Below are 13,618 nucleotides of genomic sequence, written 5' to 3' on the forward strand. Positions count from 1 at the left end.
TACCAAGAGGCACAACAATCAATTCTGATGGATATCGTGTGACCTTGAGAAAATTCCGGCGTGCCATACGAAACAAGTGGCATGGTCTACTGTCTTCCTGTATGATGTTGCTCCATGACAATGCAAGGCCACATGTTTCTGCATAAACACAAGGTCTAATCAGTTCTTTTGGATGGAAACAATTGTATCATCCACATTATAGTACAGACCTTGCACCCAGTGATTTTTATTTGTTTCGATACTTAAAGGAGTTTTTTGGTGGCCAATGGTTCAATGACGATGAAGTGAAAACTGCAGTCATGGATTTGGATTTTTCACAGGCAGCAGATTTCTTTGAAGTTGGAATTCAAAAAATTGTTGAGCAGTATGACAAATGTTTGAACAAAAATGGAAATTNATTTTCTTAGATATAAAATGTTTCTTGAGATTTGATAAAAACAATGAATTTGGTCCTATTTTATTAATACTTTAAAAAGTAATTTTTGGGTCAGTAACAGAACTTTTACATGTCAATCAAGAAATTAAAAATAAAATGTTTCTTTTATACGAATTTTCATTAAATATAATTCCATTGATTTAATGCTACTTTTATTATACAGTACAACTGAGTATGCTTCAGTTTTTACATATCTATATACTCTTGAAAAGTTATAAGATTAAATATTTATATACTACTAGTTGTTACACTAGTGAAATTCTCAGCTAATAGAAATTTTAATTAGGAAGTATATGCAAATATTTTCATACAAAAAAAATTTTTAAATGGCAGCTCTAGCTCTTCATACGTAAGTACTCTTAAATTCTTTATTACATGCCATAATATTCTAGTGAAGTATTCATGTCTTTCATTCTGGATTCTCCTCACTATATTAGTACAATATGTTTTTTCTTTTTAAACTAAAATTTCTTCTCAGAGTACATTTTAATGTTGATATACTAATAAGTTTTGGTAAATTTTATCTTAAAATTTGAACGCTTTATCAGATCTCTTGTCAACAACATGTAATAATACTGATGACAACATTTTCTTTGATGGCGTACAGTTACAGGAACTTATTATGAATTTTAAAAAAATTTACGTACATATTATGGATTGAAGCTTTTGTATTTTTTTAAAGAAATAATTACATTATTATATGTACACATACACACACACAGAGTGTTATAATCTATGTTTATATTTATTAATTTTAAATTAATGTAAAAACTGGTTAAAAACTTTAGAGTAGCTATTCCAGTGGTTCTCAAACTTTTTGGCTTGTGGCACACTGTAAAATGTGAAAAGTTTTTCTGCTGCACTTTGTGTACTAAATTAAAAATATATATTAATATATTTTAAATTATAAATAGTTGTGTACTATAATAATTGTTATTCTGTAGGCCTTAGAGTTGTTATATCTGTGGTAGCAAATCAGTTTCTTTTCACTTTCATAATATTCTGATCTCTTGGGGTACACTGCTGAGAACCACTGAGCTAATCTAAAATATTAGCCATAAAAATTAATTAAATAGTGTAAATTACTTAAAAAATTTTGTACAAAGTTGTTTTAGATATGATGTGTTTTGTGCCTCTCTAACGAGTAAGTAATATTAAATAGACTTTCTTACGACTGACTGAAAATTGAGAATCACTAATATAAAGCAAAGTTTACATATTCCTTCTCAAATGAGGCACTTTATATTTTGAGTTAACATCATGCCTTGCATAAGGCACTTTACATTTTAAAAACAGTTTAGAGAAATATACAATGTTAATGGTTCTTATATAAGTACATTAATATACGAGACAATGCATAAATTATTATTTTGAATATTTTAAAATCATAATATTATTGCACAAAATATATTAAAGACAAGCAATAAATACATTCTAAATTAAGACAGCAATTCAGATCACATAACTTTAAATGATAAACTTTTCAAGAGTATATGCAATGCAATGCAATATTGATAAACAAAGGAAAATATTTAACAAACACCCGTAAAGTGGAATGAATCTACAACACCAAATTCCTTTAATGTGCTTATTCAATTTTTAAAAAAATACCAACTTCACAACACCAAATTTAGATATTATCTGAAATCAAATGTCATTTGTGCACCAATAAAGTATTTTATAAATTCATCACAGTTCCCACCATAAATGAAATAGAGAAATGTTATTCTGAAGTATAAAAAAACCCTATCATTCTCATACATCTGAAATTAAAAAATATATAAAATTCTGACTGTACATTATGAGCATCATAATGCACATTTGTTATTAATCATCATGACGACAGCAATGACAGTCATAGTTTAACTTAAATACATTTGAAAATTTGGACAAATAGAAGTTTATATTGAGTAGTTTATATTATTCTATAATTTCTCCATTTATTCCATTTTGAATTTCCTTTTCTTGAGCTGACCATAATACTAATGGCGGAGAAAACTTTTTCCCTGCAACTATCTCTTCTAGACCCTACAAATAAAATTTAATTTTAAAAAACTTTATATTCTTATAATTATTCTATATATCTACTAAAAATAGCTATAAATATTAAGATTAAGTGTTAATTTTAATGCAAATGGGTGACAAAATTAAGGTAACATTAAATGTTGATAACTGCCACCACCAATTGCCTCTTTTGACTTTGACAATTAAAATGGATGATTGGTTGAGCCTGTTATCATTTCTTTCATTCATATGAAAGAAATATTTGTGAAATCTAATATAAAACTACCAGCAAGCAGATAAACAGTTTGAAGAGAATAATGAAAGTTCAAAAAGAAGCATGAAAGGCTTCAATAAAATTGAGTCTAATTTTATTAAGACAAAATATCCTGATTTCTAAAAATATTGTAAAATTTATCAGTGTTGTGGAGTCAAGTCAGAAGCAATTTTGAATGGAATCAGAATTTGTAAAAATGTTCTGACTCCAACATCAAGAAAATACTAAGATTTTGTACCCATTTGACAACTTAGTCTTAATATTAAGAACAAGAAATTTCAAATTGCTTGTTCTTAATATTATTATTACAATCAATGTTAAATTTTCTTTATTAATAATAACACTAAGGCTTTTTCCTTTGTTTCCCATATTTAAAGTCATATAAAGTCAACAAGCAATTATTTATTGTGACATCATCACAATGCCAGGCTGCAATTTTTAATCGTATTTTTAAATTTATTTAATTTAAAATATGAGCTATCCACAGTGGCTTGCCCCTGTACATACATTTCCTTTAACAATACAGTCGACCCCCCTATAACACTTGATAATTCTGTTTTATATGAATTCCATGTTGTACGAGTCACTTAGATTTTACAAATATGTGTGCCGGGCTGTGAATGGCTCATGTATTTGTAAAATCTAAGTGACTCATACAACATGGAATTCATATAAAACAGAATTATTAACAGTGTTATAGGAGAGTTGACTGTACAGTTGTGCCAGTCATCTAACTCAGTGATTCTCAAAGTGGGGGTCGTGAAAAATTTGACAAATCAATTTTTTTTCAATATTTTATAAATTTACTATGGATTCATATTTAGAAATAGTAGATTCTTTTTGGCTTAGTGTGAAAGCAAAGTATTCATTACTCTCTGAATTAGCAATGGCAGTTCTCTTACCATTTGCAACCACTTATTTATGAGAAATGGCATTTTCAGTAATGACCAACATCAAAACAAAGCAGCACTCTTGTCTTTGCAACATAGAAATCGCTAAGAGACCTGCACTGACTGATATTAAACCCAGGTTTAATTTATTGTGCCAAAATAAGCAGGCTCACCCATCACATTAAATTTAATTTAAAATATGTTTAACTTAACTAATTGAGTTTACTAATGTCAAAACATAGAATATTTTGTTCAAAGATAAGTTATTAACTTTTAATGATACTAAAAATAAATCTGCTACTAAAATTACGAGTGTTTCAATGCAATTAAACAAAAGAAATTAAAGATACTGGAACATGAATATGATGGTTGATCACTGTTGATGTATTTAAAAAGAGAACAAGAAAGGGATATATTTCTTGAATTTATCTCTTTCTTGTTCTTTCAATGCCAAGAGGATGTTTAAAAAGGACTGACAAAGCTAACTGAAATTTTGTTTTTGATGCTATCATATTTTCAACACATTTTTCTTCCTTTTACAAATTCTGATATTTGAAGCAATAATGTATGGATTTTTACTTTCATTAATCAAATGTGAGCAAACCTGATGAAATCTGGAAAAATATTACCTTACAAATATTTCTTTCCAAGTTGCTAGCTAGTGTTGTCTCTCTTCACATTTTTTTGAAAATTCAAACTAAAAACAGCCATGAGATATCCACTCATGGAGCAGAGCATTACTATGCCACCCACTCTTATGAATATGTTTGCAGTCTTTCTCTAGTATTTTGTCTTCATGACAGGTCCTTGGAATATAGCATCATCCGCTTCCCCACTGCTCTCAATATAGCCTTAGCGGCACTAAAGTGTATAAATCCAACAGCTTAAAACTAATTCCTTTTTCTCAAAACTGCTTAAGATTGAGGATTTTTTATTACAGTAGAGCGTCGTTTATCTGAAAGTCGGTAAATTCTAGTCGGTAAATTTAAATTTTCACTAGTGCTGTGGCGCTGCAATCTTTGGNAAAATATAAAAACAATAAAAAAATTATACTTTAGAAGTTAATTTAGTATTAAAAACGTAAAATATTTGAGTAGCCCAAGACATAGCCAAAGATTGCAGTGCCACAGCACTGGCGAAAATTTAAATTTGCCGACTGGAATTCTTTCGGATAATCAACGCTCTACTGTATTACGTACATGAAATATTTAAAAGTCAGGTAGTCATTTGGCTATCTTAACATAAATAAAACAAAATAATTCAAACAAGTTAGCTTTTATTTAGGTAAAATGTCATTAAGAATATAGAAATTCAACTGTAAATTAAACAAAAGAACATATTTTTAGATTCAATTTCCAACATAATAACTTGCATTATTGAATTATATTTTGTACTATATTTTGTATGTTATCATTTCCAATAGTATGGAAGAAATTTGTTTTTAATTTAGCTTATTAAATACATACCTCACCATCATAGGACAATAAAGGAGATATTTCACAGACAACAGGATCCTCATACTTCAAGTAAGATTTCTGGCTGAAATAGGAACAAATAATTATAAAAGTAAGATGAATTTGTTTATCTTTATTAATACATTTTGTTTAGTAACTACTAGATTAGACTTATCAATAATAATGCCACAAGTCTACAAAGATTTTGAATGCAGAACTCTGTAGGTTCTAAATTAATGCCAGTAAATATATAGTGACTGAACATATAGTATTATTTTTACTGAGCAAGTTACTAGTACTTTTTCATCTTACATAATGATATGACTACTGGCATGTTCCATTTGAAAAACAGCCCTGGTTAATCATATGACAAAGTCAAAAGTGCCCTCTGGATTTTCATTGTAGATTTCTCAATCTCTCTCCATATACACATATAAATATAAACATTAATCATAACAACCTGTCTTAAATATAGCTGTATATATAAGCTACATTATTTAAGACAAGTTGTTGTTGTTATTAATGTTTATAGATGGTGCATCTAGGAGTGTCTACCTAAAAATTCTAAATAGCTTCTGCTATATATGTGGATATTATATAATGAAGCAGCAGAAAAACATTACAAACTCTTGATAAATGGTGTATTTAGCATATTTTAAAATGAAGTTAAATGATCAGGACAAAACTTTTGTTCCACATATCACATGTAAAATTTGTGCAAAATAATGATACAGAGGGATTTGTTTATCTATGGTATTTCAATGGTTTGGCATCATAGGTAAAAATCATTACAATGGTCATTATTTTTGCATGTGTTAAATATCTGGGTTTAATAAGAAAAATAAGGTTGTTGAACACATAAATACAGGGCCAGATTGGTTATCTGGAAAATAGCAGAAAGCAACAGAGCTATATAAGAAATGTATAATTTTAGAAACCCATTAGATTGTCTTTTATATAAAAATTTTAACCACATTATTATTATTATTATTATTTAAATTAACCAAAATACAAATGACTTGGGTTTATTTATTTTTTTTTAATTGAGTGAGGTTTTTAGAGGGCCAGTTTTTGATATTTTGGGCAGAATTTTTCAAAAAAATATTTATATTTTCTTAAAATAAAAACTTATTTAAGATTTATTTTTAAAAAGGTATCATTAAGAATCCCCTGGAAGGAATATAAGAGGGCTATTTTTTAAACACAGTCCATTTGTGAATGAGAGTGAGAATGACATGCGATCATGGCAGAGTGTATGTATGTCTGCTTCGAGCATGCTTTGCGCGTGTTTAGACACCACTTGCAGCCGTATAGTCTGTCTGTGTGCTGAGCTGTAAAAGTTTATAATGTTTAAGAAAATTGAGTCACCCACTGACTGTGAGATACAATCTGTTATTCGATTCTTGAGTGCAAGAAACTTGGCAGCAGCAGAAATTCACCATGAGATTTGTGAAGTTTACAGTGATAATGCTATGAGTGACAGTAAAGTTCGAAAGTGGGTAAGAATATTCAAGGTCAGGCAAGTTAATGTGCATGATGAGCCATGCCCTGGCCAACCTTTTCCGATTTCTGAAGATTTGATTTGTGATGTGGATAAAATTTGAGAGGACTGACAATTCACGATTTTAATGTTACCAATTGAATCTCCACAGGTTTCAAGATCAGTTTTGTATACCATTGTTTCGGAGAAACTGAATTATCGAAAATTGTGTTCTTGGTGGGTTCCAAGACTGCTTTCTGACGATCACAAAACAAAAAGATTGGGCAGTGCTTTATCGTTTTTGATTCAATACGATCAGAAAGGAGATGAATTGTTGGACCACATTATTACAGGAGACGAGACTTGGGTGTCTCACATGACTCCTGAGTCCAAGCAACAGTCAATGGAATGGGACACACATTCCATTGACTGTTGCTTGGACTCAGGACTCATTCGCCAACCAAAGTGAAAGCCGAATAGTCCATTTCAGCATGGAAAATTATGGCAACTGTCTTTTGGGACAGAAAGGGATTTTGTTAGTGGATTTTATACCAAGAGGCACAACAATCAATTCTGATGGATATCGTGTGACCTTGAGAAAATTCCGGCGTGCCATACGAAACAAGTGGCATGGTCTACTGTCTTCCTGTATGATGTTGCTCCATGACAATGCAAGGCCACATGTTTCTGCATAAACACAAGGTCTAATCAGTTCTTTTGGATGGAAACAATTGTATCATCCACATTATAGTACAGACCTTGCACCCAGTGATTTTTATTTGTTTCGATACTTAAAGGAGTTTTTTGGTGGCCAATGGTTCAATGACGATGAAGTGAAAACTGCAGTCATGGATTTGGATTTTTCACAGGCAGCAGATTTCTTTGAAGTTGGAATTCAAAAAATTGTTGAGCAGTATGACAAATGTTTGAACAAAAATGGAAATTATGTAGAAAAGTAGATAAAAGTATGTAGAATATGGGAAAAAATATATTTTAATGATATTTACAGTATTTTTCTTCTTATTAAAAAACGGACCTTATTTAAAAAATAGCTCTCATATGACAAAAATGAAAACTAATATGAAAACATTTTAATTTTCCACATGCCCATTTTAGTCATCAGAACCTTTATTTATAGGCTCCTCTTCATCTAAACATATGCAAATGGTAAGAATGATGCCAGAGTGAGAATTAGATGATTTGCATGTGCATCAGCAGAGAGGACTTAAAAAGGATTCTCTCTGCTAATGTTGAGTGTGTTCTGACAAACTGAAATGGACATTTAGGAGACTTAAAAACATTTTCATGTTAGTCTTCATTTTTGTAATTTCTATAAAAATTTCTACTTGAATTTTTTTTACAGTTTTTGTAGTTTTTCTTTATTTTAACAAAATTATTCAAATTCTCAATAAAATACATAATTTTAAAACCACTTTATAAAATAATTTCAAGTAATGTATGGAGTTAGATAAAAATTTATTAAAAATGCAATTTCATTTAAATTTACTTTTTGAGTAAATAGATTTTAAAACAATTCCAATTCAATCTAACTTAATATAAAAATTTACAAAATAAAATTAATAATTTTATTAATTCATTACATTCATATAATTGAAAAATTACTTCATTACAGGAGCAAAATATTTTTAATATATGTAAAACAAGAAAATCATTGGTTCTTCGTATAAATTTTATTAGTTTCATTATTTTATTGCTAGTTTATTCTATTAATTAAACTTATTTAATTATATAAAGCATCTTGCAAAAATTTGCTTGTCATAAGTACAAACATTCATAAAACAAATGATTTTTCTTTAAATTTTAATTTATTACATTACATTTATGGCATTATAGACTTTTTTAATTGTAAGAGAAAAATTTTATTTAAAATATTTTAAATACTGAGTGAACAATTTATCTACAAAAATAACTGAAGAGAAAATGTTAATATACCCATAATTTCCATCTCCATTTCTAAGGACCTCATCTGTGTTAACTGTAGAATCAGCTGCTGTGTGCCTGCATCCATCATGCAATAAGTGAAATAAAAAAACTAATCTAAGCAAACAATCTTACATCCATGATTCCTTGGGAAAATAAATCGATTATCATGCAATATCAGGCTTAACAAATAAAATAACAACATTAATTTTCATGCATATGAGTAAAGCAAAATTTAAAATAAACACTGATATACTTTATATTAAATAAAAATACTAATCAAGTGCACCACTACTAAAATAACGTATTAATTTATTGTAAACATTTTTTTTAATATGTGGAATAAATAAAATAATATGAAACTTAAAAGCTACCCAAGTTGTATTAATACTAATTCAAATATAAATAAAAAGTTACACAATTAGGAATTAAGAATGAAATCTTTAATACATTACAATAATTTGCTTATTAGATATCTTTAAACACTGAATTTGTTTTCTGACTGCTCATAACATGCTGTACATTAATTTAATGGATATAAATCTATTTTTAAAATAAAATGTTCAATTATAATAAAATATAAATAAATTTATCTTTAATTAAGACTATTAGTTAAAATAAATTGTATATGATGGATTATAGCCAGCTTTTTTTTTAAACACTTAAAATAAATATTTTAAAAGATATTTTTATATTAATATTTCAGAGAATTATTGATTTTATGTATTATGTATATTTTGTATAATTATTATGAGGAGATTTTCAATGGATAAATAACCCTATTTTAACTCAAACTATTTTTATTTTACCTTGTTTATCTGTAAATGTACATTAATATACCAAAAAGTAAAAAAAATCTTACGTTTGAATTAATTGAATAAATAATTTTTTTGACTGATCAAAATTATTTAAGCAAGACAATAAAAATTCAAATAGAATTGATAGATTGAAACAACAATCATCTATAGAAAGAATAGGAATACCCTAACACAAAAATAATGTATTTATTAAATAAGTATCAGATTTCTTAGTATTCATTAGAAAACTGGAATGATCAATGAAAGAGAAATTAGACAAGGCAAAATGAATTTTTATGATTTTAAAGCTATATAGTAATTTAACTATTTCAAAAACAATATGAAATTTTAAAGAAAACAGGTGAAATTTAAAGTAGGAGAAAACAAACATTCGTTAAAATAACAAAATAAAGGTCAAATATTTGAGCATTAAAATAAAATTTGTATTAATACCAAAAAACTTCACAAGAATATTTAAATAGCAAAAAAATATGCTATATATAAATCTAATTGTTTTGTCATTGTTTCTGTGTCTGTTCTTTAATTCTACATTATTATTTATAGGACTATAATATGAACAAATATCTTGGAATAATTTTTAAATAAAATTATTTTTATATAAAACTATAGTCTATTTTTCTTAAGTTGGCACCTACTGTAAACATTTGTTTATTGCTTTAAAGTTACATCCATCAATTAGAAACCATATTGCATCTCTTTTGTCCACAGAAACTAGTTCCTTGTTATTTATAAAATCATTAATGAAATACTGGTCACTTAGCAATGATTATAAATGCAATTATTTCATATTTGTTAAATTGGTATTTTTAATGAATATCTGACATTGTGAATCATTAAAAATAAAGTTTTTCTGGTCATATGCATTATAATGTTTTGGTTTTGTTTTCCATTCATTACAATAACTATTGCTGTTTCAAACTTCTGGTACAAATGATTGATATGGTAAGTTTACACTATAATTATTTTATAAAAATTTTTAATTATGTAAATATCACATAGATAAATTCAGACATTACCATAATGTTTTCATTTGGAGTTTGAGAATGATTTTTAAAAATAGCTGGAAAATTTGCTTTGTTTGTTTTTTTATCTATTTAATAAAATAAAAATTCTGAAGTATCTTCACAGCTATGTTCAACTACACAATTATAAATATATTTTGTGTAAATCTTTGTCAAAAATTATTATTAAATATATGTTATTAACTATATTTAAATGATGGAAATAATTTAAACAGCTATGTAAAAATGTTAAAGTAGTATTATCTCAGTAATTTTTAAATTGTTGTGACCACTCTGGCCTACTTTAACATGTGCAGAGTAAGGGGCTTAACTGGTCAACATGTGTCTAGACACTTCCAATTGTGAATGACCAATGAAAATCTCCAATGGATTGATATCAACAAAATGTTTGTTTACTGTAGGTGCCAACTTACAATAAATAGACCATAGTTAATATGAAATTTATATAGTTATACCTTAAGCTTTTCTTTTTCTATTCTATTAGTATTTAAAAAATTGATTTATATAATTGATAAAATAGCATTTAAAAGGTCTTTTTTAATTATGTAATTAAAATTTGTATTTTTAATTTATCTAGATTACATCCTACCTTGGAATTAAAGGAATGACTGATCCATCATCATAAATAAATTTACCACCAGCATTTAAAATATATCGTTGATGAAGACTGAATAATGCATGTAATGCTGTTTTTGGTGTATCTTTTTGAGCACCCTCTGCATTCTTCAATGGAGAAAATTCATCTTCTCTTAAAACTTCCCATACCACAAAGTTACTACAATAAAATAATTTGATTTTTAAAATGTTACAAAATAAAAAATAATAATAGTTTATCTTCAGCAATGAAATTAATTTTGTAGCTTGTAAAGTGGCAGCACAAAATGAAATGTACCAATTTTACATAGCATAAATCCTTTTACTTTCAGTTTGAGTTCAAAAACATTTTGTGCAGTTTGCAATATTCATATATACATTCACTTTCTTTTACTAATGAAGTACTGTAATAGTGTGTGACATGGAGATGGAGATAAGAAATATGCCATCATGTTGTGTGTGAGACTCTGGGAGAAAAGTGACTGATAATAAAATTTTAAAAAGTGACACACAAAATCATCTTTTTGTAAAAAAAAAAGTAAGTCAAAAGACAATACTGCTGTGCATTTTTGACAATTGAGGAATAGAAACAAACTACTAACAAGCACTACTTAGTAGTAGTTCTTGGCGTCTTACAAAAGAGTTTTGCACTAGACCTAAAAATCAAAGATTCGTTGATTTTTCATCATGACATGCATTGTTGCATGCTGTTTTTTCAATCACTCAATTTTCAACAGAAACAGGCATCTCTGTTCTCCCCAACCATCTTACCATTACCTTGACATTTTTATTTCTAAATTAAAATTAAAAATCAAAGAGTAAAATTTGAAATTAATTGAAATGATGAAGAAAGCTTTAACTGACCTCACAAATCAACTTATAGAAAAAGACTTTCAGCTTTTCTTTCACTGCAAATGCCACTGTGAACTGCTATGTGAGTACTACGTAATTTGAAGGCTTGTGTTTTATAAAATTTGTAATAAAATTTTGTATGATTCAATCTCACTATTTTCAGGACAAGCTGAATATATTTGGAAAATAATTAGGCTTTTAAATAAATTTATTTTAACTTAACTAAATTTCATTAATTTTATTAAGACTATTTAATATAGGCCTACTTCTTTTCACAGATTAATTGCTTATTCTAAATTTCATCTAGAATAAATAATTATGAAAGTTCTGATTTTGAATGTATGGTCATAACATCAGAAATAGATTCTTTATATGAAAATAAGTTTAAAAAGTCACGAACATATTCCCAATTTTCAACTGTTATACAGCTATGAAAGTGTGAAATGAGAAACTGTAGAGGTAATGGGTGAGAATATTTGTTACAAAAACAAAAATACACATAAAGGGTAATTTTTTTTATCAATAACAATAAAACAAAAATACTGAACTAAAAGACTATCAAATGTTCAAAATAGCATAGATCTAAATGCAGAGTACAGTTCAGAAGACCAAATCTATAACAGAACATTTAATTTCTTCATGATTCATATGCTTACAAAACATGCTATATAAGTTTTTCTTGTATTAGCTCTATAATGCTTTCCTTATGTTAATCAGACCTATTATGTGTTTCCACACAAAAATCATTCTGATCAAAACTTAACCAATAACCTTTGTATACATAGCTACATAGTGATTGTTATTCAGATTTATGATCAGATAAACTTTTAAATTGGTTTTCAAATAAGAAATCTATTCCTGAGATTATGACTATATACATACTGCAAAAGCGTAAAACAAATTTCTTATCATAATTTTTTTATGTTTTTCATTAGAAATTCAAAATAATCTCTAATTTAAAATTAAATGAAATTTTGAGTACAAAATCAACAATTACTGAAGAAAAAGCATTAACAAGAAATGTAATAATATATCATGATATTGAAAAGCAAGTTGCCCATTCAACTAATTTAAAAAATATAAATATATAGTAATAGTCAATGATTTATGTATTATAAATATGTATTTTAAATGGCATATATGTTTGATTAATTTCAAATTATAAATTATAACCTGTTTTTCTGTTTTATCAATATAATACATTATAATAATCACTTTTTGAACAGAATTTTCCAATAAAATAAGTTCTTGACATATTCTTTATTTAAAAACTTTTTATCATAAAAAATTTAAAAATTGACTTACTTTGAAAACTCAAAAACATCAAAAACAAATTTTTCCATTTTTATTCCATTGGCTTTTTCTGGTTTTATTAATTCTCCATTTTCATTTATAAAAGGAATTTTCTTCTTTGCTATGTGATGTTTTAATTCATGTCCTCTAAAAAAAGAATTTAATTAACATAGATTTAAAATAGCAAAAGAATAGTCTAAGAACTTTTATGAATTACAGTCAAACTCTGTTATAATGAACATGGATACAATGATTAATTACATTTTGTTAAAAATAAAAAATTGCCAGGACAAATTATGACATTTATAGAAAATATATTTCATTTTGACTATACATACATAGATCAGTCTTTGTCAATTTTCTGTCCCTTCACACGCTGTACGAGGCAATAACAATTCCACCCGCGAAGTTGACCTTTCTATGTAGGCTACCATTCACCGTAAAATGTAAAACAGTTAATAACATCCTCTAGTGGTAGCATAACACAATCAATAATTACATTTTGTTAAAAATAAAATAATAATTAAATAAAATTTGTACAGCGTGTGAAGGGACAGCTA

General features: G+C 27.2%; 1 protein-coding gene across 11 annotated transcripts in view; it reads right to left on the reverse strand.

The window, feature by feature from the left end:
* Window positions 1–1,655: 1,655 nt before the first annotated feature.
* LOC111619534 (UDP-N-acetylhexosamine pyrophosphorylase-like) overlaps window positions 1,656–13,618 on the reverse strand; it is a 57,233-nt gene continuing 45,270 nt past the window's right edge. For 8 of the 11 annotated variants that reach the window (XM_023361264.1, XM_023361265.1, XM_023361266.1 and 5 more), the window contains 5 exons: window positions 13,071–13,205; window positions 10,909–11,094; window positions 8,492–8,557; window positions 5,071–5,143; window positions 1,656–2,464 (listed from right to left, as the gene is read on the reverse strand). In XM_023361264.1, coding sequence (XP_023217032.1) covers window positions 2,357–2,464; window positions 5,071–5,143; window positions 8,492–8,557; window positions 10,909–11,094; window positions 13,071–13,205 — 568 coding nt within the window. In that variant the 3' untranslated portion in view covers window positions 1,656–2,356. Of the gene's footprint in view, window positions 2,465–5,069; window positions 5,144–8,491; window positions 9,023–10,908; window positions 11,095–13,070; window positions 13,206–13,618 lie in introns of those variants that run through there. The other 3 variants (XM_023361272.1, XR_002755773.1, XR_002755772.1) reach the window with 3 other exon arrangements.

This window comes from Centruroides sculpturatus, unplaced genomic scaffold (assembly GCF_000671375.1).
Source record: "Centruroides sculpturatus isolate CEXI.00-Female unplaced genomic scaffold, Cexi_2.0 scaffold179, whole genome shotgun sequence".
NCBI lineage: Eukaryota > Metazoa > Arthropoda > Arachnida > Scorpiones > Buthidae > Centruroides > Centruroides sculpturatus.